Source organism: Silene latifolia, chromosome X (genome assembly GCF_048544455.1).
Source record: "Silene latifolia isolate original U9 population chromosome X, ASM4854445v1, whole genome shotgun sequence".
In the NCBI taxonomy this organism is placed as follows: Eukaryota; Viridiplantae; Streptophyta; class Magnoliopsida; order Caryophyllales; family Caryophyllaceae; genus Silene; species Silene latifolia.
The window spans coordinates 5,374,128-5,401,083 of NC_133537.1; the positions used below are offsets into that span (position 1 = coordinate 5,374,128).

Below are 26,956 nucleotides of genomic sequence, written 5' to 3' on the forward strand. Positions count from 1 at the left end.
ACAGATTCGAAAATGTGACAAACCAACCCAAATACCTGACGAATCCAAAATAACCCGGCAAAACTATCCCTACTTGAACCCGACCCGAACGAGGCCAACATAAAAGAACACAACCTGAAACAAATTCAAAACTCCCCCAACACTACTCACCCAAACACACCCAATTCCGGCAATGGACGACCCAAAAACACCGCAACAACCACCACAACAACAACAACAACCACCGCAACTACCACCACAACAACAACCACAACAACAACTACCACCACAACAACTTCATGTATTCCGACAATTTCAACAACAACAAAAGGCAGCAGTAATGGCGCGTTTTCCCTCCAACATCGACGCTCATTTACTCCCTCTCGGCTCCAATCGCCCTCTCCTTATCCCCCCGAACCCTAACCCTAGCCCTAATTTCACCCCGCCACCGCCACCGCCACCGCCGCAGCCGCATCTTCTAAAACTGAAGGTAAACTCTTCGCCGCAGTCGCCGTCGTCGCATCCGATTCATCCGCCACTCGATGTTTGGCGCCTTCAATCTAACCTCAAGCGTCCTTTCGATGTTCCTCTTAGGTGTGTGTGTTTGGTTTGTGTTTCGTATTCGCATTCTTCGGTTTTCGGTAATAAATAAGATTGTTAATGTGAGTTTTCTTGTTTCGTTTTTGCAGTGATAAAGTTGCTGATGATGCTGTTTTCACTGTAAGAGACAGGAAGGTAATGCTGGCTTTTGACTGATGAGAATGCGATTAGTAGTAATTATTGTGTTTTTAGTTGCGGAACCAGGATTTGAAGTTAGCGGAAGTGAAATATCACTGGGGGAGGGGGGATAGTAATGCAATGGAGCGAATTAGAAACAAAAGTTGAAAATTGATGATAAAATTTCAAATTTTTCATTGTACAATAGGGTGACTGCCCCTGGTAGCCTTCGTCTACTTCCATCCTGTGTGGTTTGCTGCTTTATTTAGGTTTAGCTTGTGCGAGCGAGCCTATTTGATTTCAGTGGTCAAAGTTGACTTTAGTTAAACATGAAAGTCAAGCGAGGACGATAAATTTAGGGTAGAGGTAGTAGTGTAGCACATCATTGTGAAGATGTGGCATTGAGTTTTCTATGTGAGTTTTAATTAACTGCTGCCCAATTTTACCATTTTCTCAAGCATGCAGCGGTGGCAATAGAAAATGAGTTTAGTGAGTGGTCATTGTAGAAGACGTAGGTAGTCTCTCTGACATGTAGTGATCAGCACCAGGGTTTGTTATACATGTTGAAGATAAGCATGTTGGCAATGGTGGTAGTGTGAGGAGAAAGGAAAAGCTTTCCATCCGATATAAGAGTCTTTCACTTTGATTTCCCTTGTGGGGCCCTTCATTATTTTGGATATGGTTAGTTGGTTATCTTGAATGGATGCTGGCCCTCTCGCCCCTCTGTTCATGAGTTTTCTAGGCTGATGAATTTTTTTTAGCATGTAGAGACTTGAAAGGATACATGTACACAAATGATTTTTGAGGTGTGATGGTATCATTATAGTTACATAGTCTCGTATCTAGTTGGCACATGTATCTATCTATGAACATACATGCTCCATTGAAATAGTCTATATTTCTCAGAGGGGTCCCTTTATCAACAAATTGACGCCTGGTTACCATATTCACTCAAACCCAACTCCTAGTTATTCTCGTTGGTTGGAGCGTATTCTAACACGGCGCTTACTTAAAATCCATATAACAGACTCCATAAGAGTATCACATATTGGATTTGGCATATTCATAATGGTTTAGGCAACCTTGAATTGGTGACAATAGGTCTATAGATGCATAGATGTCCTCAATAATGTGACAAACAGAATATCAAGTTCATATTAATGGCATGCAGGATAGAGGAGACAGGAGTCCCGTCTATTTGATGCAATGCGTTTTGTAACTTTGTTGAGAGAGCATCTCCCCAATTTGCATTTTGTATCTATTATGTACGTATATGACTGCTGTCTCATTACATATATTCCCATCTGCCCAGGAAGATGACATATTCAACTTCCAATCTCAATACTTCGTACCTCATAATGTATAAACATATTCCTGTCTCACTACATCAAATATTTGGCTGACCTTTCGTCTCATTTATGGCAAAATATGGCAATATATGCATTATCCAGATTTCTTGTCTCACTGGTGTAGTGTCCTTTCTTATTTATTTAAGCTGTTTGTAGGTCAGGATATCAGATAGGAATGCCCTTTATGCCCTTTGTCGATCTTGGTTGAAGAATGGTTATCGTGAAGAAAGTCAGGTTAGAGCCCTTGGTTATTCGTACTATCCTTATTGTAAGACAACAGAGTTCCCGCACTATATTATCCATAAGCAATATTATAGTGCATTATGAGTTGGAGTCTACTGTTATAGCCTAGAACGCTAGTCGCTACTTCACCGATATTTCTTTGTCTTAACATATACCACCTGCTATTTTGTGGGAAAATACTTGGGGGAAACAATTGTACATGCATTGGCGTATTTATTGGTAAAATATGAAGGAGTAAAAGGAAATCAACTCAATTTCTACATGTATGAAGAAGGGGAGCTGTAACCCATATGTTAAAAGGTTTTTGAATTCGGGAAGCAGTGACTATGATCCATTAAATTACTTCTGTGACCGATTCCGCATTAAGACTACGTCAGTGATGGATCTGAAGTCTGGAACTGGGCTACTTCGCCCAGGAGAGAAGACCGTGTCACATGAGCAGCCGGTGTATTTTTCAATCTTGCGGCACTTTTTTTATTGGGTGATCTTTGAAGCTAAGAGACACTACCTAACTGATACAAATCTGGAGTATCAGCACTGCCCATCTTCTTCGTTGTCTGGTACCCATTCCATTGAAGGTTCCTAGGCTGAGAAGCAGATGGATGCTCATGGCTTCTAATAAGAAAATCTAGCAGGACTTGCACAGTTGTTAACAAGTTCAATGTTGTGTGTGCGTGTGTCTTTGTTTGTTTGTCATATTGATGCATTTTTCTATGATACTCTCTCCTCTCAGTTACTTTTTTATGCTATTTACTCTCTTCTATTTCTTTCACTTCCAGCCGCATTATGGTGACGCTTCAAGGTCTCTTCCTAAACCACTGCATTTGCCTGAATCTTCCTCACCAGAGAGAAAAGAGATAGATGATGAAACAGATGGCGAGGTTGGTTATTGTTTAGTTATTTTTACTTTTTAGTCTGTATGCTACTTGAGTTTATGTCAACTGCACAACCTCACCCCATAGTTCTCAAGATACACTCAGTTGAATATACTGAAACTCTGTCATTGTCGGGCTGCTGAAGTCACCTAGTTGTCCACTTGTCCTTACTCATTAGCAAACTTATCCCAACAAATAGTCTGCTCAAACTCCATTGTCTAAGGGGAAATGATTTGTTTTGGCGTTGAGGTCATTTAAAGTTTTGGCCTTGATCTCACATTGCTTGGCACGGCTTAATCCCTGTTGGTATGGCATGTATATCATTGTAAGTTGGTAACCTTTCATGTCTTTCCAAAGTGGCTACGATATGGATTTCTATGCCATCTATTTCATAGATGTTTTGTGGCTGACCGGGAAAAAAATTGTAAGTAAATGAGCCAGAAGATTCCACAGTGCAACTTAATATCTGAACATGTAGTCCCAATACCCGCAACAACAACAAAAAATCAATTTCTAGAGGTCAATGTTTTTGTGAGTTTCTTACTTTCTTTTAAGTGAAATCTCCAAGAACTTCAATCTGGAAACTTGTAGTAAATATATACAGGAACGGGAAAGAAATGGTGAAAAGGATAACCTTCCCATAAATCCTCCATAAAATCAAACATATTAATCACCCTGATGGCTGATAAGCCTGATTATCTGAACCCTACAAGTTTATTACGGAGTATATTATTGTAATCCATTTCAATAATACCATACCTTCTCCAGATCACCTGATGTTACTTAAGACTGGGGATCATTCAGGGAGTGTCTCTTGTTCAAGAGAGAAATGCCATAGCGATTTTCAACCAAGAAATAAAATCCCTTTTGTGTGTTTTTTCTTTGGTTTTTGGATGGGTACTTTCTTTTAAAATCGCACCAAATTTCAGCAAGGCAAACAATTTCCATATTTTTTAGTTCCTTTTAGTCTGCACTTCCCAATGCCCATTTACTCCTACCTTTGACGTTCTGACATGTTAGCCTAATGCGAAAAAAAAAGGGACTTGCTATTTCCTACACAACATATTACTAAATCCTACACATTTTTACAACTTTTTCCCACTTGACCCCTTTTATTTCTTACCCAAAAAAATAACTTGAGAGATTAAAAGAGACCACCAACCACCCCTCCAGCCGCCCCACTAGCCAACCACCTCCTCCCCGGATTCGGCTGCCCACCCCTCTCTTCCCCACGACCGACCGACCCTTCCCTCCCTCCTTCGACACTGCCGTCCACCAGCCACCGCACTACCTTCCATGTGAGAATTTTAGAAAAAAAAATGGAACACCACAGCCACCCCTCAACCACCGCCGTCCTCCCCTCCCTCTCCAGCCACCGCCGTCCCTCGTCCCCCTCCCCCTACGACCGGCAAAACTCACCTCCACTTTGACAACCACCCCCCTCAACCACCACTTTCAAACCCTAATTGTATAAAAAAACCCTTTTTTAAAAAAATAAACTAATTCAATCAATTAAAACACAACTATTTATGAAATTGTTAATAAAATGTAAAAATTGGTTGTGATGTGAAAAGATTAAGATCTACAATTGTCAAATTGTTATCAAATTGATTGGGTTTTGGAAGAGAGATAAAAGGGAGAACCTTTTTTTTTTTGTTATTTTTCTGAGGAGGGTAGTTGTGGAAAAAAAGAGCAAAATGTGTAGGATATAGTAAAAACACGTGTAGGATTTAGCAATTACGAAAAATAAAGCAGCCAGAAAAAGCTACTGTGCCATGAGTTCTTGACGGGTGCATCTTACGCCCTGTTTCCTCTGGCCCTCGTTGATTTCTTGTGACATGTTTTCTTAAACAAGGGTTGGTAAGTGGGCCAATGACGGGTTGGTGTTTAGAACTATGTTCATCGTTTAGAATATACGAAATTACGAAGCTATGCTTCGGGTTCACTGATTCAGTATCTCTCCTTCAATTTAGTTAATTGTTCGTTTGTGATGTTTGATATGAATAATTTGCTCATTGGCTTGGTTGCAGGACGAGAGTGCATTAGGGACTTTATGTGCAGAAGAGCTACTACAAAGGCATGTTAATCGAGCTAAGAGAGTTAGAGAAAGGCGAGTTCTAATAATTTGTGATTTATCATTTAATTTCAACAAAAACCATAAAAAAGAAACATGGAAAGTTGGTAATTAACTACTTTGGAAAAACCCCGAAAATTTTAACTAAAAAATTTAAAGTTTACATCGTTCCAACGGAGTCGAGCACCCTCTCCTTAGTTCTCCTTAGTTCCTCCACTGTTCTTTTCTATGAAGTGATGTTGTCATATTTCTCTAGCTTTTGTGAAATCGGCTCGCATATATTGAAGTAATGATTTTTTTTAAAGTGCTATTATGATTAATCTGCAGATTGAGGGCAGAACGGTTGCGACGTATTGAGAGGTATAAAAGCAGGCTTAAACTGCTTCTTCCTTCACCATTAGAGCAATGCCGGGAAGACGCAGGCCCTCCATGACGGAAGTACATTGGTAATTGGGCAAAGGCATGGAATTTTTGGTGGCATTCAGTGCAGTTTATTGATGATTTCGTATAAACTCGATACGAATTTTCAAGTCTCCCTGTATTATAAGAACAGAAGATTTAATTGGTACCTTGTCACCTTTGCATGGAATTGTATGAACACAATTGGAGAAATGGAAACAGCACGAGCTTTATGCTCCTGCTAGGTTTGTGTCCCTGGTGTGCTATTACGGACTAAATTACGAGTTACTTCCTCTGTATCAGTCAATAGTTTACACTTGACTTGAAATCTTGAATGGACGGAGTAATTATGTAAACGAGTCATTGGAGTGGAGAAGTGCTACCAAATACTTTGTGTAGGTCGTTGGAATTGACACGGTATGAATGTTTACTTGTTAAACAGTCACTTTTAATAAATCGTAAATTCATTATTAAATTCAAAAATGAGTAGTTACAATTAATCACGTTTACGATTAGATTAGTTACAATTCAAGAATGCTAATATTGTTTGAAACAAGAATATGTCGGAAATAATATCATCCTGTAAGATTGTTATACGGTGTACAACAACTTTATAATAACTTATACATCTCATTTAATGATAGCAATAAATAAGGTGTAACAAGACCATTGTAATCACTTTCAAGATTAGATTAATCACAACTTCTATATTCCAATATTCTTAGAGTGAGAAGAATATGTGGGAAACATTACTATCATGTAAGACTGTTATACGGTGTACAACGACCTTATAATAGCTTATACACCTTATTTAATGATAGCAATAAATAAGGTGTAACAAGACCATTGTAATCACTTTCAAGATTAGATTGATCACAACTTCAATGTAAAACAAGAAGAATTATGTGAAAGAATACTATTATGTAAGCCTGATATAGTTATACAGTGTACAACGACCTTATAATAGCTTATGTATCTCATTTAATGATAACAATAAATAAGGTGTAACAAGACCATTGTAATCACTTTCAAGATTAGATTGATCACAACTTCTACATCCCAATATTCTTAAAGCGAGAAGCCGAGAAGAATATGTGGGAAACAGTACTATCATGTAAGACTGTTATACAGTGTACAACGACCTTATAATAGCTTATGCACCTCATTTAATGATAACAATAAATCAGGTGTAACAAGACCATTGTAATCACTTTCAAGATTAGATTGGTTACAACTTCAATGTAAAACAAGAATTATGTGAAAGATTACTACTCATGTAAGACTGTTATAGTTATACAGTGTACAACGACTTTATAATAGCTTATGCACCTCATTTAATGATAACAATAAATCTGGTGTAACGAGACCATTGCAAAACAATCTAGTCCGACTTGTGACATTATTAAAGTGCAATACAAAGAAGAATTTACACTTTAGTTTTTTTACAAAAACTTAAAAAAAAAAGAGATTTTTTCAATCACTTAATTTAAAATTCGACCGTTGGGCGTTGGATAACTTACCAAGATAACCCAAAAATTCGACCGTTGCACATATCAGTCTTGCTCTAAACGATTCAACATTTCAAATTTCTTTAGTTCCTCTACTTCTCTCCCCAAAAACTCAAGAACTGCTCACAAATCTAACAAAAATTCCCCAAAACAGCAATAACCAATCAACGAAATCTCCGAAACCAACCCCAAAAAACACCCAAAAATCAAGAAAAAAAAAAAAAAAATAGCAGATCAGAATGATCAGTCCAGGGTTTAAATCAGTAGCAGCAATGGCTGGTTGGGATGAAGAAGCCCTTTTGCTTGCTAGTCTCATTGTTGAAGATACACCGGAACGAGACGCCAAGAACAAGAAACGTTCCGATTTGCAGTTCAAGTCTCCTCCTTCAAGTTCAAGAAGGTAAAATCAATCAATCAATTGATTAATTCATTAATAGCCCTTTTATTCATTTGTTTTCCTTCGTATTTTGTGTGATTTTGTTAACGGGCTTTTCCGTGTGCGTTGATGGGTAATCAGGAAACGGAGGGCACGTCGTAGAAGCCCAGTTTCGATGTCGATTGCAGTTCTCAACCTCGATGAAGATGAATCTACTGATACCACTGATAAAGGTGACTTTTTTAATTAGAATTTTTTTTTCTTGGTTAATAGAATGGTGTTTTAAATAGTCGGTCCCCAAAATTCCCGTCTCCTAACTGTAGATTCTGGTTCCGCCACTGCTTGTGATGTTTACGATGGGAAAGCACAAAGTTAAATGGGATATTAATGATGAAGGAATCTGTTTAATTTAAAGCAACTAAATTTTAACATCAGTCTTAGTCCAAAATGATTTGGGGTCGGCTGACATGAATCATCCTTTAGAACCGTCCATGGGTGAAGTGAACGGACACCTCAAAATGCGAAAAAAATAGAAAAGGAAAAGTGAAAAAAAAAGGGAGTGAAACATAATACAAAAGCCAGGTAGCAACTAAATTTGAACGATTCGAGAAAAATTATATTGTTGTGATATTCCTTTGATTGTGGTCTTATAAATAATTTATTTGCATTTTTATGAGCTAAATAAATAAATTTAATTTGTAATAAAGTTTTAAAATGTGGATAATTCATTTTTCGACAGGAAATGAAAAGAGGGAAGAATGCTCTAGGAATGAATTGCCTCAGAAAATTGAAAGAGGTCTAGAAAAAGCTGAAGACGGTATGAAACCAAACCATTGATTGTGCCTCGACCATCATCGTAGAATTTTACTGTAGTTGAGACAGTCTTTTCACAATAGCAGTTCTAGAGATTTCCAATTTTTGAATGTTCACTAAATTTGTATCTGGTTGTGCTTCTGTTTGGCAGGGAAAGAAAAGAAAGCGGAATTTTCAAAAAGCGATTTGCAGGAGAAGGTTATAACAGATCAGGGAAAAGCAGGAGAGGGTAGTTCTGCTGCTGCTAGCTCGAGTTCTACGACACTTCCATGTGTTGATCGTCTTAGAGAAGAACTTTCATGTGCTGTAAGAACCTTTTTCAACTACCTTAACCCGAAAAGAACACAAGTTTTTTTTAACTGAACTTGAAATCGGGTTTCAATGTTCAGATTTGCTTGGACATCTGTTTTGAACCTAGCACTACTCCTTGTGGGCACAGGTAATTTATCTGGTTGATTGTTTCGATTTTGCTATTACCTCAAAACCGAATTCAGCTAACCTGTTTGCGGTTGTAGTTTTTGCAAGAAATGCTTGAAAAATGCAGCTGATAAGTGTGGCAAAAGATGTCCAAAATGCAGGCAGCTGATCAGGTAAACCCTACTGACGATAAAATCGCTCCTGTACAGATTAATAATACTATTACTACTAAGGCATATTTCTAAGGAGACGTTTGATTTCAGCAACGGAAGATCATGCACTATAAACACGGTCCTTTGGAATACCATCCAACTTCTATTTCCTGTAGAAGTCGAGGCAAGGAAAGCCACTGAAATGCTTAACAGTCGAGAGACTGAACGTCAAAACCCTGAAGCGACCAAACAACCAGAGAGTAGTTCACGGGCCACGAGAAGATTAAGGGCATTGGGCTCTACTAATTTCAGCAGAAGAGAAGACGGACCGAGAAATAGAGGAGGGGGAGTTGTTGCAACACAAGATGAAGATGCAGCATTGGCATTGAGGTTGCAAAGGGAAGAGTTCATGGATATATACAGAGGGTCAAGCTTAGCCAGAGATAACTTGAGAGCAATGGCACAAAGGGCTGTTAATCTTCGCGTTAGGCACCGAGCTGTGTAGTTTGTATTATTCGATGTTTCTCTCATTTGTACCGTATTAATTGTCCAAACAATATCGACTTTAATCAGTGTTTTCTCATGACATTAAATCCGGATTACATTAACATAGCCGTATAGTTTGTTGTATTAATCAATGTTTTCTCGTTTTGCCAATTAATCGATGTTTCTCTAAATAGAATGGACGACATTGTTCATCAACGTCAACAACAAACACGATAAATCCAGAATGAAGGCAGTAATTTACATTGATCACAAATACTGACATAGAAAAGGGGAAAAAACTTAAACCCCATAAATTATCGGAATGTGGAAACGAGGGTTTAAAGGCTAATGTAAAACTCGGCCTTTTTTTATGCAAACCATACCCCCCTTCGCTCGACACATTTTCATGAGCAGTAAAAAAACAGTGGTGAAACATTCAGCTCATTGCTTATTATTTTACTATTCAATCACACCAAAGTTCCCAAGTTCCTAGTAGAATCACAACACAGCACCCAGGTTCTTCAATCATCATCAGTGCCAAAATAGCGATCACCAAACTCTCCCAAACCCGGTATGACTCGGAACTCTTCGTTCAATGCGACATCAATCTCAGACGTGACAATCTTCAAAGATGGAAACCGTTGGCACACACAATGGACACCTTCTGGTGCCTGAAAAACAAAGATGAAATTGATATGCATAAGAATACCCATCCATCATCCGCTCATCCTGTAAAATATACTCCGTAGTAGACATATACGGAGGATTATTTAATGAACTGGAGATGAACTTACTGAGATTAGGTTCAGGAAAATAATGTGGGCTTCCGGGACTCCTTTCTGGATAAGCAATTCAATTGCCTGGCAAGCAGAGTTACCTTCGACAAAAAAAAAATATATTGGTCCATTGATGCAATTTGATCCACGAGTGTCATTTATCTTGCGAGTAATATTTTAGAAAGATGGCTGCAGTAAAATATAAAATTACCTGTTGCAAGAACCGGATCCAGAAGCAAAACATGTCGTTCTGCAATATCCGTGGGAAGTTTTTCATATATAAGCTGTAGTAATGAATGTTAAGTCAGTTGTAAGAATCACGAAAGAAATGACACAGAAACGTGTTCTAAAATCAGCTCACAAAGTATAAAAACCTGCTTCCCATTGTCTCCATCCCGATGGATAAGAATCTTTCCAATCTTTATTCCTTTGCAACACGCACGCAGAGCATTTTCCATGCTTTCCCCACTGGACTTGCAAAAAATTGAATACATGGACCCATCAACTGTATGTAGAGAGAAAACAGCTAGACGACATAGAAGGATAAACTCCACAAAAGATCACGAACATTTAATGTTAAAAGCTATTTAATTCAGACGTCAAGTACTAGTGACAACCAACAAGCTAGTGATATATCAAATGGTATGGTCGAAACTATATGTACAATTTATTGAGATTACAAATGACACGACATTTTGCAAACCACACCCATCTCTATTCAAAGCTTAGAAATTAATACTAAAATCCAAAAGTTTGACCAAAACATTAAGTTAGTGTTTCTAGATTTTAAAATGTGTAGACACATAATTCGACAAGTTTTCTTTAGATTCAAAATTATCACTTCTATGGATATTACTCTACTAGAAAGATGTTGGACGCATCTAATGTCGTCCACAATTTTTGAATGCCTTCTAATGTATTTAGGCATCATTTTTAGCTCCAATTGGTTATCAAAATCAGCAATAACACTATGTATAGGGTGCTACATAGAGGATTTTCAACATACTGCGCCAATATTTCCCAAAACTTAGTCCGATACGACCGATATTTGTCAATACGACCAACAAATGGCCATACTGAACTGGTACAGCTTATATGGCCGATACAAAAATAGGCCTGATAAACTGGTACATTGAGCGCGCCATAGTGTAATAAGTATATGCTATCGAGATTCACAATCAGTAGAGCAATCACTGCCCATACGGCGATCTCATACCATGGCGCGTATATGAAATGAAGACAGTAATAATTATTCCGTACATGAGATCAGTTGCATGATATCTGCGCATGTGCATGCCAAATATCTGCTAGCAATCTTACCTTCTAATAATGGATACACCGCACAATTTTTTGCAAAAATCAACCCCTGTATATACTGATCCTGCAGGATGACACACAGCAAACACGTAAGAGAAATTAACCAGGATGTTTTCAGTGCCATTCACCCAGCCTTATCTATCATTTGCAGACTAATATTCCACAGAAAGTGATAATGCAAAATAGCATGGGGCAGACAATTTACGCGAGGAAAAAAACACACACACATAAATATACAAGTTTACCACATTGTCGTAGTAGATTGTTTAAGCTTCGTTTCAGATGTTAATGGTGGTAAAGCTAGGTTATCACAAAAAGATGTTTGTTATGGAAACCCCATTCGAAAAGTTGTACCCCTACAACAGTCTAAAGAGGTTCTAAGGTATAAAAAGTTAATATAACTAATTGAGAAATCTTACATCTTCCCTTTATTAGGACATCAACAATTGTAGGAGCTCCTTATCAACTGCTACCATTGCCACATCATCCCACATCATCAATTCAATTACCAACTATCTACAAAATTGCACTACTTTTCCATTCCAAAACCCAAAACAACACGTTTCAGAAAAAAAGCTACAATATAAAGAGTGGTCATCAATGGTTGATTTTTTTTTTCCCAGGAAGCTCCTTATAAAGGACCATTTGGTGTTCTAAACCATCCACTGCCGATGCCATTAAGACTGTATTTTGTGCTAACTCAATGGAGCATATTGCAGCATCAAAGAAGGTTTCAGCGCTAGCAACATAACCTCATACATATCGCAAACATGGATGAGATCAAACAGTAAAATTAAATGCATATGCAGTACATTTGGATGGACGGAAGTACCTGTTGGAGTCACTACTTGCTTTTCAGTAAATGGCAAATGGCCAAGACCATGTTCTACAACCTGGAAAGAAAATGATTCACTACAAAGTACAAATTCAAGGAAAAATAGTTTTTAGCATGTTTCAGCAGATAGAAAAAAAAGTAGCTTACCAAACGAATAAGCCGATCCGAATAAAAAACGAAATCATGCTTCGATATTTCCCGGTCTCGAATCAGTGTATGCATGCCCCTAATCTGTGACAGGTTATATTACAAGCAGTACGAAGGAAATCTTTTTAACTACCACATGAATTAAAAACAAACAAATGTCCACTCATCTCCCTCTAGGCTGTAGCATCATCAACGACACAGTTTTGATTAAATCACAAGCACAATGAACATGAGCAATGAACGAGCAGGATAATCGAAGGAGACGTGGAGAACGAAGAAAGCAATGACTAGAGATATGTGAATGGAAGAAAAGGCATATTTTCCAAAGTCGTGATTACTATATAATCCCAGCTATAGTAAGAAATGAACACAGACGGAAGTAACTAAGGGACCCTGGTCCTAAATAAAGCAACTTATTTGAATCATACATTGAAACACCTCACAAGTATTTCGCTTATATATAATGAAGGATTGAAGGAGCACACCAACAATTTCCGGGTACACTAGTACTTGACAAAAGCCTGTCTTCAATCTTACAAAATCCCTATAGCTTTATTAAAATTGTAAACATGAGAGAAAACAAGACCCTTCACTCAAGTTTTTTCAGTGACGAGAATAAAAGAAAAAAATCACAAAAGGGAACTTTTTTTTGATGAATTTTTGTTAAACTAAAAAAGAAAGAAGAGAAAGAACTGGGCGCGTTGGCATCTAGGTACTTGACTACTTGCTGTCAACATACCAAATAAACCAATACTGAAATTGTAGTTCATGAGGATACACAGTAAAGTGACAAAGTATCAGCATACCTGGAATGTTGACTGAATGACATACACATTAGGATATATTTGGCAAAGATCATGCTGACCCAGTTTTGTGCGTATATGTTGAACAATCAGATCAATAGCAACATGATTATCACCTCCTCTAGGTATGATCACATCGGCATATTTCTTTGACGGATGAACAAAGTCATCAAAAGCAGGCTTGACAAACTTTGCATACTGCACAAATTTACAGCATTTTAAGAACAAGAATTTATCTTACATCAATCCCAGCAGAAATACATTTGGTAGATGCTTTGCATTACCACCACATACATCTACCATACTCATAGAGGTATTCAAATGCCACCACAAAATCAAAGTAAGAAATCCACCAAAGGATCATTCAACTGATATAGCCAGAAATTACTAGATTACTAGTAAAATTTGAGACATTAACAGAAATAGGATGTGTGAAGAGGCCTAACCTGCTCAAGAACAGAGTTCAGGTCTCTACCCCTTTCCAAAGTGTCACGGGTGATTCTACGTGCAAGCCTCACATCAGCATCTAAGAGCAAATGTAGTTAACAGGACGTAGCAACCGTTATGAGTGTTCAATATTAAGGGAACTGAAAATGCCAGGCATAGGAGACAATTAAGCTTAAACTAAGAAAGGAAAAAATAACATAATTACGTACCTGTATCCACAAATATCTTCATATTCATCAAGTCGCGGACACGTGAATCATGGAAGACAAGAATCCCTTCCAAGATTATGACATCAGATGCATTTACCTAAAAGTATATATACACAGATATTAGTTAATTAAAGGCAGGTATAGAACTTGAGAACTTCAACACTGTGGATGACTTCATAACTTAAAGAAAGACATCATGGTATTAAGATGAGTTACTGTACGCCATGGCGGTAAAGTTCATGAAGCATTATTAGCATACCATGACATAATGGTGCAAAAGATAGTCTAATACGGACCTGTTGTCTTGGAGATATCGGCCCTATTAGTCTAATACGGTTTGTCTCAAATATAAATCAGCTTAGGACATACTATGTATGTCAAATAACAACCAAGAACTGGCCACCAATGTAAATATCAGCCATAATGTCCAAACATGCAAAAAGAACTTGTGACGGAAAAATTAAAAAGAAAAACCTACATTTAGTACCATGTAAAACTCTGAGGTATCAAACAAAATAACTAGAAAAATTAAAAGCCACCAATTTTTTTTATTTAAGGGTGATATATACTACTATCTTGAACATTCGCGTTCAATCTACTATTTGAAGTAATCAACTTTACTTGGACTCTTGCATATAATATTGGCAATCAGTTAGAGACTCCAAAACAGACGCACATAATGCAATAAAGCTAGTAACTAAACAAACGCCTTAACGACTCACAAGTATACGAGACCCTCTCATGAAAAGATTACATTTTCTAAGATCTATCCCCTTCATAAACATACCTGTCTAAATGTATCTGTTCGCCTTTGATGTGTCTTAAAATCATAAATGGGAACTTGAACAGATTGTCCCGCACGCAACTTCTCAGCACACTCAAGCAATTGCTCAGTGTCGAAAGCATCTACAATAACCCACTCTCAGTCATTCACACCACCAAAACCCATAAAGTGCTATAGACTGATACAAGGTAAGCTACATTCTACATACCAGGATGATCAAAATTGTACTCGGTAGCACGTTCTAATTCCTCAGCTGTCAATCCACGGTAAAACGAGTCCTACCAAAAAAAAATCATACAACAATCAACAGAAAAAAAAATGTAAAAAACACATCAATTGGTCCTATTAGCAGTGGTCTAAAGTGTGTTTTTATGAGGAATGATAACGCCAAAGGTTAAATTGCTTGTGCCACTCGCTTTGTGAGAGTATTAATTAGTCAGTTGGTATATTTTGAGTGACGTTATGGCCAACCTTTTTTTATTACATCCTTTTGCCATTTTCCTTCCTCTTCCTACTCTTATTTGACACTAGTAAAAATATGTGAGAGGATCCTCTCCATTACCTCAAAAGTAATGGATGGTCCATTACTCCTAATACACCATTATAAAATTATTATACTCTCTTCACCTCATCAAAACACTTAAACACTTGACCTTTGGATCTTTCCGAAACAAAATCCGGACCGTTGAAAGGTAATGGAAGGTAATGGAGAGAAGAGAGTAATGGAGAGAATCCGGACCGGTAAAAATATCAGTCAAGTGTATATCTGTCAAGAGTCGTGTCCATTACATGATACAATGTCTAAAGTGAAGTGTCAAAGCAACATAAATTAGCACAATGACATTGCATGATACACATTTCGAAAAATAACAACATCAAGCAATTCAAATACAACAAAATTTAACAAATTTCTGGTAATTTCAGCTATAAACTTATTCAATTTAACAAATAGTTAATCAAATTAGTAAAATTGAACAGTAATTACTCTAAAAAACAGATGCTTTACAAAAAAAGATTAAATTTTTTTTACCTGATTAACAAGCACAACACGATGATCATGAAGCTGTTGAATAATCATATCACAAACAGTGGTCTTTCCCGACGCCGTACCTCCAGAAACACCTATAAAACCAATCAATCAACTTAATTAACCTAATTAATTGATCAACAATGACAAATTAAGCAAATAATCAAACAAATTAGGGTTTAGTGCGGACCGATAACGAAGGGGTGTTTAGGGAATTTAGGATCAGGAGGAGTGAAAGAAGAGGAAAAAGGAGTGGAAGTAGCACGGGGCGAAGACGACGTCGTTGGGGAAGAAAGATGACCGTCAATACGGAGACCGGAAAAATGTGGGCCCGATGCTTTTTCCATTACATAATCAATTGACGTCGTTGATTCCGGCATTTTTTATTTTTTATTAAAATTGGTGATAATAATTGGTTAATTGATTGATGGTGTTTGAGGGAGGGTTTATGGAACTATAGAAGGGTGCGCCGGGAATTGTAGATATGGGGGACATATGGTGGTGGTACTCTGGTAATTATGGTGTTTTTGTTTGTTTGTTAATGTTAATGTTGTGTTTTGGTGTTTTGTGGAGTCAACATGGGAGAGATCCTTTTATGCTCTGTTGCGAATCACATGATATATGCTCTGGGCTTGGTCGGGTCGGGTCGGGTCGGGTTGGGTCGAGCCAAATTAGGCCAACTTGAGGCGGGCTAGGCTCCACTAGACCCGGACAAAAGTGCGGGCTGGCTCGACCCGCTACACGGGCTCCCTTCTCAATTGGCTCGCTATCGTGACCCGCCCAGTCCAGCCCACTGTTCAGGTCTAGGCCCCACCGGCTAATCCCGAACCGCATCTGATGAGGCAGATTGATGACTCGACCTACGCTACGCTGACTGAGACTTGGCCTTTGCTCAACCCGCCAAACCTATTTTTTTAGGGACTTAGGCGGGTCGGGGCCAAACTTTTGGGACCTAGACGGGCCCTAGAGTCCAGGGTTAAGCAAGTCACGTTGCAAAAGCGAGGACTTGGTCGTGCGTTTAGTCAGATTTTGGATAAACCCATCTTACACTTAACTATGTATCTACTGCATTAGTTTGTCGTCTCTCTGAACACGAGCACATCCAAAGGTTAAAACAAGTTAAATAATAACACATTTAATTTGAATAGATGAGACATTTTTTTTACTAATCCCTAAAGCATTCTATTTTGCTTCATCTATCTTATTTGTCTCATTTTAAGTTTAAGACAGATATGTATAATGTTTATGTGAAAGATCGTTGGTATCAATTAGTCTTTCTTAGGATGACTATAAATTCGTCTTAAACTTAAAACATGTCAAATTAACTCAAATTGTACTCCATATAGAAAGATAGAGCAACTTTTTTTACTAGTTCATAAACATTTTATTTTTGTCTTATTTATCTATTTGACCCGCTTTAATTTGAAGACGGATATGTCCGTTTTAACTTGAAGACGTAATCAAATAAATGACATTTTTCCGTCAAAAAAATCTCCAAAGTCAACTTTTTTTTGACGGAATTCGTGAGTTGGTACTGGTCACAAGTTTGTGACGGTCACAAGCAAGACCTTCTCTCACCATCTCATTCATTGATATAGAGGGGTAGTAGCGATAGTTTGGTGCCGCACATTGTTACTCAAATTAGTCATTTACTGATAGAATATATGTAAATGTGTTAATATTTACATTTCCTTATTTAGTGTATACTTAGTTACATAATATTAGCCTAGAATATCTCATTCATATGAGGTTGTATTTTGGGACGAAGTATGTGGACACGAAAGACGGAAATCCAGTCCGTGGTGGTCACAAAAACTACGTAATGGGCCATTTACAAACTCGGTTCCATTATCACATTGAATAGATTTAATCTTGCATTCAAATTGAGTTTGAATGAAATTATGTAGTTTCAATATATATGTGCTGACATCGGATTTTTTTTGCAATTGGGAAAGTCCACAAATAGTTACTAAAATCGTCTAATATTAGCAAATAATAACAATGACCCGATGAACTTGGAACAGGAGAGGTCCAAAGATCACAATCTCATATGAATGAGATATTCTAGGCTAATATTATGTAACTAAGTATACACTAAATAAGGAAATGTAAATATTAACACATTTACATATATTCTATCAGATGATAGAATATATGTAAATGTGTTAATATTATGTAACTAAGTATACACTAAATAAGGAAATGTAAATATTAACACATTTACATATATTCTATCATTTACCTTCTCTTTAAAGTTAAGCATTCACCAGCAAACTGATGTACCTTACAAGGCTGTCATTGTTCGAGCAATATTAATAGCTTCACTAACTGCATAAGTTCTTAAGAGAATTCAAGCCATTATCAATTATCATTACCACAACTATACCCTAAAAAATTCTTACAAATTAAATACTAGGGCATCAGCAGCATAGCGAGCATGGAGATTACGAAAGCAACGACGTTTTCAATAATTGTTGTTCTTGTAGTTTTGATCATAGAATTAGCATCTGCTACGCAACATGAGGTAGGAGGAAGCGCGGGTTGGGACGAGTCCACTGATTATGATACTTGGGCTAAAGCGCAAACATTCAAAGTTGGTGATACACTTGGTATTCTACCCTCCCTTCTAAACCTTCACATTAATTTTATACAGTAGCATTTGCTTGATGTGTATTTATCTTTGTGCCTTCTTGTTAATGTTAATTGTTAACGTACTTGAAAAGGTTATATGTATTCGGAAAACATGATGGTGCCGCCTTCAGTATGACCCTCTCACATGCAGTGGTGGAGCCAGGATTTGAATTTAGGGAGGCGAAAATTTTTAGGGGGGGAGGGGGGGAAGTTCGAAAAATTTAATTAAAAACTTCGAAATTTTCATCCGTCAGGGGGGACGACCGCCTCTACTAGCCCCCCTAGCTCCACCACTGCTCACATGTAATATGTAGAAACCACTAAAATAATTATGAGCTTACATAAGGGCGTATATGTGAAAGGGTGATATTGAGATTTAGTATTCTTTGTGTCTCCTTAATATTTTCTCTTTTTATAAATTCATCATCTTTATAAGATCTTTAGATAGAAAAAAAAAATATTTTTTAAATATTTAACCATGAGTTATGTTTACTTATGTACATTTAATTTTTCTTTTTCTACAAATAGAAATACGAGTACAACTTAGAGAACTAAATAGTTGATGAGTACGGAAATCCAAAATTTTTGTTAATAACTACGGAGTATATATATTTGTTCTTATGTACAGTGTTCAAGTACACAAGTGGACTACACAGTGTGGTGGAGGTAGGAAGCGAAAGTGAATACAAGAAATGCGACATTAGCAATGCAGCCAATTCATTCAATGGAGGAAACAATGTGGTTAAACTAGACAAAGTTGGTACTAGATATTTTACTTGTGGAACTTCTGGCCATTGTAGTGCAGGAATGAAGCTTAAGGTCAATGTTGTTGCTGCTGATTCATCACCCACCTCTTCCTCATCATCATCGTCATCTTCATCTTCATCATCGCCTTCTTCTTCTTCGCCTTCTACTTCATCCTCGCCGCCTTCTACTACTTCATCCTCGCCGCCTTCTACTACTTCATCCTCGTCTTCAACCTCTAGCGCTTTTAGCCATGTCTACAATGTCTTCTATTCATCCTTGATCATGGGTTTTGTTTCACTATTGTTGAGCAATTTTTAAGTCATATATTACACCGTATTAATTTTTTTTTTTATTGGAATATTTTGAGTATCGGCTTTTTTGATGTATTCTTAGTTCATACTCGTCACGAAGTCACGATGGTGTAATTGTTATGTATTTTTCCCATGTAATATACCATCGGGTTATTTTTAAATAATTTTTCTCGATTGAGAGATTATAGTTAAGAATCTAGCACTCTGTATTATAGTATTGGTAGCAACTTTTTATTGGATAGTGATAGGGCGTCACCGGGTGACGCCCAAATTGGGTGCCACCCTCTCACAACCATTCTTAATTGAAGGGGTCCTCACTCATCCCATGTGAGAGGGTGACGCCCAAATTGGGTGTCATTCGGTGGCGCCCTTTCATTTTCCCTTTTTATTTAGGGGTTGTTGGTTGCAATTACAAAAAAAAAGTAGAAATTCTAATTATTATTATTCTTATTATTATTATTATTATTATGCATTTCACATGAATAGGAAAAGATTATTTGGTTAGGATGCGGGAAGTGAATTCCACAGGGATTATTGGCTAGGTAAACAACTTTCACTCGCAAAGTAAGTAAACCGGGGAAGTGGTAAAACTAGCCCCTTAAGTTTGCATCAATGTGAGAATAACCCCCTAATTTTATTTTGGTGTAAACAACCCCATAACTTTGTAATAAAGTGAAATCAAACCCCTTTCACTTTTCCGGTCAAAATCTCGCCGGATTGTTAATTTCTCACCAATATCTCAGCAATATTACGTATAATTGCTCATAATTTAACACTGAGATTTGGGTGCAACTTTTACAAAATTAAATTGCTACGTCCGTAAACAACTGGCTCGGAAAAAACAAGGAAACCTGAGATTGTTATCGCCACTTTGAGAATAGAATGCCATGACATCATTTAGTCTTCAACAATGGAACTCTCCTCGCTCGCTTCTTTAAAAATAAATTTATTTATTTATTTGGCAAAGTTGAGAAAAGGAAAAAAGAAGTGATAATGTTGGTGTTGAGTGTTCTGGATGATAGACAAGACGCCGGGGAGAGAGAAAGTCAGAGGTAGGAGTGGTATCACATATGAATTGTTGGATAATGTGCTAAAATAAGGAGTATAAATCTTACAGATACATGCATTTGTATAAGTATATAGAGCAGAAACGGTGAAAATTATACGTAATATGTACAACATATGAGAATATGAGATATTGGTGAGAAATTGGCAATCCGGCGAGATTTTGACCGGAAAAGTAGAAGGGGGCTTGATTTCACTTTAGAGCAAAGTTATGGGGGTTATTTACACCAAAATAAAATTAAAGGGGTTATTCTCACATTAATGCAAACTTAAGGGGCTAGTTTACCACTTTTCCGGTAAATCCAACAATGTAAGTTGTAAAGGTGTTTTAAAACACACGGAGGCTATGTACTCCACATAAAAATGTGGCACCAAATAAAAATGAATAAGTCTAATATACTTCCAAGTTGGATTGAAGTCCAACAATAAAGCAGTATGACAAAAAACGGAAGCCCGGTGCCACATTCATGACTGAACGGGGCCTTATACGCCCCCAACATTAGGATTGTTCACTAGACAAGAAACCAAACTGAGCTCCACTAGGTCTGGTTTTTCCCGGTGTAGAGCGAGCAAGCCATTTCAAATGGAATGGTATTTTAGGATTATTTTCGAGCTTAAATTGCCATATACTAGTCACCATATTTTTGTAGATCGAAATGTATTCAGTCCAGAGTGCAAACTCCAAACTGCCCTGAAATGGACCAACCAATTTTGCTTATACGTAAGACCATCCCCAACAATGTTTTACCCTCTGCCTCGTCATATTCTCCAACCATTATTTCATTATCTTCCGCCTCTTAAAATCGAATTTCAAATATTATCGATAGTGGTATCTATTTGTAGAGAAAATTAAAATAAACATATAAATATTTTTTAGTCTTTTAATATTTTACTTAAAAGAGTTGAAATTATGAAAAAGAGTACTTAAAATACTATTTTCTAATCTCAAATGTACCAATATTTTAATATTTTACTTAAAAGAGTTTTTTTTTTAGACAAACGTGTACTATTTTATAGAAATATACGGTTCTATTACATACACACCAACTACAAAGCAAACCGAGGGGCATTAGAGACCCCTAAACTAGAAGAAACCCAACTAACATAACTAGTAATACAAACAGACTCGGTAAAAAGACAAAGACGACGCCTCTTACGTGGTGAATGGTAGAAGGCATCAAACAGGATTGGATAATCCTCTTTTCTTTTAGAGCTCGCGACCATTTCCAGAGTCGTAAATCTGGAGGAGAAAGTACAACCTCCAACCATTACCAATGGTTTATTCTTGAATTTAGAGCAGTTACGACCCGTAAATTGTCGGCTACATCTCTTGCTTAATTGTGTATTCACGGCTGAAAAGATAAACATAGTTGGACTTGAAAAGTGATCAGAACCGTCCATCCGAGGCTGTTCCAAAAGTGTACTATTTACCATTGAAACCTCCCTAACCTCAGTGTTGGGATCGAAAATCCTCTCAGTCGACAAACATGGTCTCTTGACTTCAAGAGGCTGATCCTCATCGTCAGCGAAGTTATCAAGCTGTCCAACCTGCGAAATTTCCATGGATGTACAAAGATTTACGGGCAGAGGAGACGAAATGGGAACCGCGGCTTCACATGAAGAACTTTCATGGGGAGTTCCCGTCGAGGTAGAAGTTTTAGAGAAGTGGGGGCGAACTATCAAAGTGGCCCCGGATTTTGGATGGAAGAAATGCAGCTTCTTTCCCAGCATTAAGTTCTCATAATCATTGGACGATAGAAACAAATTTTTATGGGCTTGTTTTTTGTTAGAGAAGGAGAATTTGGTGGAGCCTAGGGCAGAGGTACCAAAGTGGTTACAACCAGCCTTAACTGACAAGGATGGGTGAGATTCAGAAATGGTGGCGGAATCCAAATTCAAGTCTGAAATGTTATTACTTTCATTCCGAACACTACTTATATCAGCCAACAACAACTCCGAGCTACCACGAGCAACTTGATTCCCTTAATCAAAGGGCACAAACTTAGTATTTATAGGAGCATCATGAACCGATTTCTTACCTTTCTTGTCCGTGCTAAGGGGGTCAAATTGATAAGAATTTGTATTACCCAGATCCTTTATATCCATTGTAGATGAAGTAGCGTTGCTAGCACACCATTTTTCTTGTTCACAATTTTCAGTCACAGAAACCTGATTTGAGCTACTGGCTTCTTGGCCTACCAGTGAAGAAATAGGTCGTTTCCCTTTTCGAATATCGTTAGCTTCAAAAGAATCGTCCACCACACGTTTACCATACGTTATTTTTTATTTTTGAAGAAACAGTCGCATACTCTAAACACTTTCAAGAAATAATTTCATTTCGAGCAAATATGAAAATTTTCTATTCCATACTGTTTTTGAAAAATCTGAGCAAGTCCGACCCTCTCATTTTCCAGGCCACTTAAAAAGTCAACAAACACACGTGTCAGCCTCACACAACACCCAACCTCTCCAAACACGCGTGAACCACACACTCGAAACGCGCTCTCTAAAACCTCGTCAAACCCCACATTTCCAAACCCTCTTTCCCTTCTCTCATCCAAGCGGCCGTCATCCGACCCGAGCCGAGAGAAATTCACAAAAAAAAAACCAAGCCGGTCGTTATGGCATCAGGCATGGCTACCCTACGCGCAAGACCATCCCTACTACGGTACACCTCACTAATCCACCCTCGATTATTCGGATCAGCATCCGCGGCTGCGATCCAATACGACGACGATGATGATTACTACGATGATCGGACGGTTGAGAATAGGGGAGTTGATGATCTGACGGTGGATAATGAAGGATCGAGGAATAGGAGAGGTGTACAGTGGGTTGTACTTGGTCAACCTGGTGCTAAGAAAAGTGTTTATGCGGAGAAATTGTCGAATGTTTTAGGTGTTCCTCATATTTCTATGGCGTCTCTTCTTCTTCAGGAGCTTCATCCTCATTCCTCTGTTTATCAACAGGTATTCTATTTCGATTATTAGTCGTTGTCCTTTTGGTTTTGGCACAAAGAACGACGAGGCCAATTAGTAGATGACAATTGGACCAAATTGTGTGTGATTATAAGTGTGAATGATCAAATTGCTCGTTAAGTTCATTCTTAAAATAGAAAGCACAACAATTGTGAGACACCCAGAATAGGATAGGACAACAAATGACCGGGACAAAGGGATTAGGTGACAGTGTGACACATAGAATAAAGGAATAAAGGAGTTAACAAACGAAGAATAGAAGAGGTAAATAGATGAGTCTAGGTATCTGTTCATTTGTTTACATTTCTATATTAGAAAGATTTTTGAATTTTAATTTGATTATACACATCCATTATAAATGCGCCCCTTCTCTCTTGTTGGTTTTTTGTGCCAAAATTACAGGTTAACAAATGACTAACAAATGACTGAGACAGAGGGAGTATGAAATATTATGAATATAATATGATACATAGATATTTACATTTGCCATAGAAAAATGTTTTCGCGAAATTAGTAGAGACGGAGTAATACTTAATGATAGAAGGGATATTTCATTGCTTGTTTGATTCAAGTGTAGAGATGGTTTGATAAATATCCCTCTTTATCCTATAAATTACTCCTTAGAATTTTGTCCTTGCCACTTTGCTGTTTTGCTTCTGCCATATAGTAGTCCCTATGCCCCGTTCATTTGTTAACCTTTGATTGAAATCTGTCACAAAAAATAAAAAAAAAAGGTAAACAAATGAATGAGACGGAGGGAAAAGGATTGGCTTTTATGAAGGATTTAAGTACCTCTGTGTTACCTTACATTATGAGTCTATGACTTGTGTTATTGGCGGCCTTTTAAATTAGCATTTGTTTTAGCATTTTGAGTTATCTCTATGTTTGTAACACTCAAAAGCCTTTGAGTTTTGTACATTTCCAACATAAAATTTATCTTGCCTCGAGGTTCCGACGGATCCGACCTACATGGGGTTTTTAGATAACTTGGAAAAGTTTGGGTGGAATTGTACTTTTGGGTCTGTTTCGCCGTTTAGCTTGTGACGAACACACTACTTTTGTTAACGATCTTCTCTCCCTCTTGAGTTTTTGTACTTAGCTTCCGAATTGGCTTTTAGATAGCATGAAAACAAGATTTCTAAGTTATAGGTTATGATGGAATAAATAAAAACGGTCTACTATTCTTTTGGTCGCTTGAAGGGTTATTTATTTCCTAAAAAGGAAACGTTTTGGAATCCAAATGAAAATAGAATAGGTATGGTATCCATATGAATGGAGCAAGTAGCAATCATTCGATGTAATCCTTCTCAAGTCAATATTTATTTTCGAGTCATCTTGGACATAAGTGTTCTAACTGTTTTGCTGTTGAAATTTGGTGTCTAACTTATGGCTCCCTTATCTCTTATGTAGATTAAGAATGCTGTGAGCCAAGGGAAGCTTGTTCCAGAGGATATAATATTCGGTTTGCTGTCAAAGAGACTGGAAGAAGGGTACTATAGAGGGGAATCTGGATTTATTCTGGATGGTATCCCTAGAACACAGATGCAAGCTGTGAGTTCATACACATCCTAGTTTTGCTTTGTTGTATGATTATGTTTCCATCTGCGGATTGTAATTTAGCCATGCATGCAAAATTGATTAACTATTTATAGTAATTTGCAACACTTTTGGGTTTCCATGCACTATTTTTCGTGTATATCACCTCCTGTCTCTTAATTTGACAATTTTTGGGATTCATAGCCAAATACAGAGAACTCACTTCAAACATTCTTGTTTTATTTTTTAATATGATAGTTCTCTGACATCCGAGTAAGCACTTATCATAGAAATCTCTGGTAAGAGCTGTTCACCTAACCTAACAGATAGACGACACTTGTTTTGAGTTTGAATTCCATATTGGTATCTTCAAATGCCGATTAGCCAAAATTTTATAACCCAGGAACACCCACGTCCATATCATTGGTGTTGAATATAAGAAAATCTCGTTTCCACTGCTATTGAATTGCTTGAGAAATGTAAACATCAGAGTTGTTCCTTTCCGTGTTTTCTCTTCAGTATATCGGTAGGGACTTGGCATTTTGCTAGAGTAATTCATACTGCATCAGTTGCCTGAATGTCAAATTTGTTACGGAGTATATTTTATCTTGCCTTTTCAATTCTTAAGAAATGGAGATAATTTTAGCTTCAAGATTCACTATTTTCTAATTGCTTGATTAGTTATGATATCTACTCACCAGTTATTGTGGACTGTGTTTATATGGCAGGAGGTTCTTGACCAGATTGTAGACATTGATTTGGTATTGAATTTCAAAACAACTGATAAAGTGGAGAGGAAACTGGTAAATGGTCCGAATATGCATCCGCAAGTCGGTCAAATGAAATCATTATCGGAAGCTGCTCAGCGCGAGAAGCTTCGCACATATGCAGAGCAGGTAAGCTGCTAAGTAGCTAAGCTTCGCACATATTAATCATTGCTAGGTAGTAGCTAAGCTGCCAAGTAGCTTTAAAGAAGTCACCACTCATAACACAAGACATTTGAGAGTGGTGGGATGAATCGTGGTCAGAAAATTTAACAAGTAATTAGCTAGCATACATGAACTGTTAATATGTGCATTCGAGTAATGCTGAATTGGTTTCCAAGGTGGGGGTTGTGGGCTAGACGGGCGGGGAGGGGGTTTTGACGACGTTGGAACTGGAGTGTGGAAAAGGGTGTCGGCCACGTGGGAATAAGGGGGCCACTGGCACCAGTGGTTATGCCGTTGTGGTGGTGGTTGGTGTGTTTTTGTGGTGGGGGTAGTTTGGTTGGATTATTAATGTCATCTCTTTCCTATTCTATACCAAAGTAACCAAACAAATAGGCTAATCAAAGGGAATCGTTTTCCTTTGTCCTCGTTTCCCTTTCCTGATTCCATTCCCTTAACCCCTTGGTGAACCAAACGCCCCTTAATGTTTTGAGTATTTCTATGTGCTATATTATACTGCTTCAAATGAAGTCTTGACATTTTCCCCATATTGCCCTTGTTTAGAGCAAACTACTCGAGGATTTCTACAGAAGACAGAAGAAGCTCCTGGATTTCGAGGTAGATGAAGGGCTCGGTGAAACCTGGAATGACCTCTTGTCTGTTTTGCAGCTACAGCACATAAAATCTTCTTTCCAGAAATTAACTGCCTAATACGGCCGGCTTTATTATTACGAGTACAAGATTTGAAACTTGTGAAATTTTGGCATAATGTAAAACTTAATTAGAGGGTTTGGGAGTTGATATAGCTCCAATTCTTAGGATGGCTTCTACTTCCATTTATTAGGGCCATTTCTAAGAGCATTTTTGTATTGTAAACATAGTGTATCTCCAAGATAAACACTTTAAGTCTTGTAATAGCCTGATATGTATGTTGTGTGTTTTTGGGTGAGTGTACCATGAACAAATACTTCGCAATTCGGAGTGACATTCTTGATTAAAATAATCATTTTGTTATGAAATATTATTATG

General features: G+C 37.5%; 5 protein-coding genes across 6 annotated transcripts; 4 read left to right on the forward strand and 1 right to left on the reverse strand.

Moving 5' to 3' along the window:
* The first annotated feature begins 97 nt into the window (after positions 1-97).
* On the forward strand, positions 98-5,890 carry LOC141622459 (uncharacterized). Its single transcript, XM_074438497.1, has 6 exons — positions 98-573; positions 669-714; positions 2,202-2,279; positions 3,068-3,169; positions 5,194-5,273; positions 5,565-5,890. Exons 1-6 carry the CDS (start codon positions 173-175, stop codon positions 5,668-5,670), a joined length of 813 nt encoding a protein of 270 aa, XP_074294598.1. The 5' UTR covers positions 98-172; the 3' UTR covers positions 5,671-5,890.
* A 1,289-nt stretch (positions 5,891-7,179) lies between these two features.
* Positions 7,180-9,540, forward strand: LOC141622462 (uncharacterized). 2 transcript variants are annotated; one of them, XM_074438500.1, is made up of 7 exons: positions 7,180-7,544; positions 7,662-7,753; positions 8,260-8,337; positions 8,485-8,639; positions 8,723-8,772; positions 8,849-8,923; positions 9,014-9,540. In XM_074438500.1, exons 1-7 carry the CDS (start codon positions 7,384-7,386, stop codon positions 9,405-9,407), a joined length of 1,005 nt encoding a protein of 334 aa, XP_074294601.1. In that variant the 5' UTR covers positions 7,180-7,383; the 3' UTR covers positions 9,408-9,540. The 2 variants fall into 2 exon arrangements, with proteins under 2 accessions (XP_074294601.1, XP_074294602.1); XM_074438501.1 differs by lacking the exon at positions 8,260-8,337.
* A 62-nt stretch (positions 9,541-9,602) lies between these two features.
* Positions 9,603-16,324, reverse strand: LOC141622461 (uridine/cytidine kinase UKL1, chloroplastic). The gene is made up of 14 exons (XM_074438499.1): positions 15,924-16,324; positions 15,737-15,828; positions 14,915-14,984; positions 14,710-14,828; positions 13,923-14,019; positions 13,713-13,792; positions 13,270-13,464; positions 12,464-12,547; positions 12,314-12,374; positions 11,485-11,545; positions 10,539-10,632; positions 10,376-10,448; positions 10,183-10,265; positions 9,603-10,059 (listed from the first exon to the last, which is right to left on the reverse strand). The coding sequence occupies exons 1-14, from the start codon at positions 16,111-16,113 to the stop codon at positions 9,910-9,912; spliced, it is 1,449 nt and encodes a 482-aa protein (XP_074294600.1). The 5' UTR covers positions 16,114-16,324; the 3' UTR covers positions 9,603-9,909.
* Positions 16,325-18,075: 1,751 nt separating this feature from the next.
* On the forward strand, positions 18,076-19,514 carry LOC141621160 (mavicyanin-like). Its single transcript, XM_074437848.1, has 2 exons — positions 18,076-18,342; positions 18,993-19,514. The coding sequence occupies exons 1-2, from the start codon at positions 18,171-18,173 to the stop codon at positions 19,427-19,429; spliced, it is 609 nt and encodes a 202-aa protein (XP_074293949.1). The 5' UTR covers positions 18,076-18,170; the 3' UTR covers positions 19,430-19,514.
* Positions 19,515-22,995: 3,481 nt separating this feature from the next.
* Positions 22,996-26,956, forward strand: LOC141622464 (putative adenylate kinase 7, mitochondrial). Its single transcript, XM_074438502.1, has 4 exons — positions 22,996-23,456; positions 24,876-25,016; positions 25,730-25,897; positions 26,492-26,956. The coding sequence occupies exons 1-4, from the start codon at positions 23,109-23,111 to the stop codon at positions 26,636-26,638; spliced, it is 804 nt and encodes a 267-aa protein (XP_074294603.1). The 5' UTR covers positions 22,996-23,108; the 3' UTR covers positions 26,639-26,956.

Excerpts from the sequence above, each read along its gene's own strand:
- LOC141621160 (XM_074437848.1), top strand. The coding sequence starts at position 18,171 with ATGGAGATTACGAAAGCAACGACGTTTTCAATAATTGTTGTTCTTGTA. Across the intron at positions 18,343-18,992 it reads CAAAGTTGGTGATACACTTG|TGTTCAAGTACACAAGTGGA; the intron begins GTATTCTACCCT and ends TCTTATGTACAG.
- LOC141622461 (XM_074438499.1), bottom strand. The coding sequence starts at position 16,113 with ATGCCGGAATCAACGACGTCAATTGATTATGTAATGGAAAAAGCATCG. Across the intron at positions 14,829-14,914 it reads GTACAATTTTGATCATCCTG|ATGCTTTCGACACTGAGCAA; the intron begins GTATGTAGAATG and ends GGGTTATTGTAG. Across the intron at positions 14,020-14,709 it reads GAACAGATACATTTAGACAG|GTAAATGCATCTGATGTCAT; the intron begins GTATGTTTATGA and ends ATATACTTTTAG.
- LOC141622464 (XM_074438502.1), top strand. The coding sequence starts at position 23,109 with ATGGCATCAGGCATGGCTACCCTACGCGCAAGACCATCCCTACTACGG. Across the intron at positions 23,457-24,875 it reads ATTCCTCTGTTTATCAACAG|ATTAAGAATGCTGTGAGCCA; the intron begins GTATTCTATTTC and ends TCTCTTATGTAG. Across the intron at positions 25,017-25,729 it reads CTAGAACACAGATGCAAGCT|GAGGTTCTTGACCAGATTGT; the intron begins GTGAGTTCATAC and ends TTTATATGGCAG.
- LOC141622462 (XM_074438500.1), top strand. The coding sequence starts at position 7,384 with ATGATCAGTCCAGGGTTTAAATCAGTAGCAGCAATGGCTGGTTGGGAT. Across the intron at positions 8,640-8,722 it reads GAGAAGAACTTTCATGTGCT|ATTTGCTTGGACATCTGTTT; the intron begins GTAAGAACCTTT and ends TTCAATGTTCAG. Across the intron at positions 8,773-8,848 it reads ACTACTCCTTGTGGGCACAG|TTTTTGCAAGAAATGCTTGA; the intron begins GTAATTTATCTG and ends TTGCGGTTGTAG.
- LOC141622459 (XM_074438497.1), top strand. The coding sequence starts at position 173 with ATGGACGACCCAAAAACACCGCAACAACCACCACAACAACAACAACAA. Across the intron at positions 2,280-3,067 it reads GTTATCGTGAAGAAAGTCAG|CCGCATTATGGTGACGCTTC; the intron begins GTTAGAGCCCTT and ends TTTCACTTCCAG. Across the intron at positions 3,170-5,193 it reads ATGATGAAACAGATGGCGAG|GACGAGAGTGCATTAGGGAC; the intron begins GTTGGTTATTGT and ends GCTTGGTTGCAG.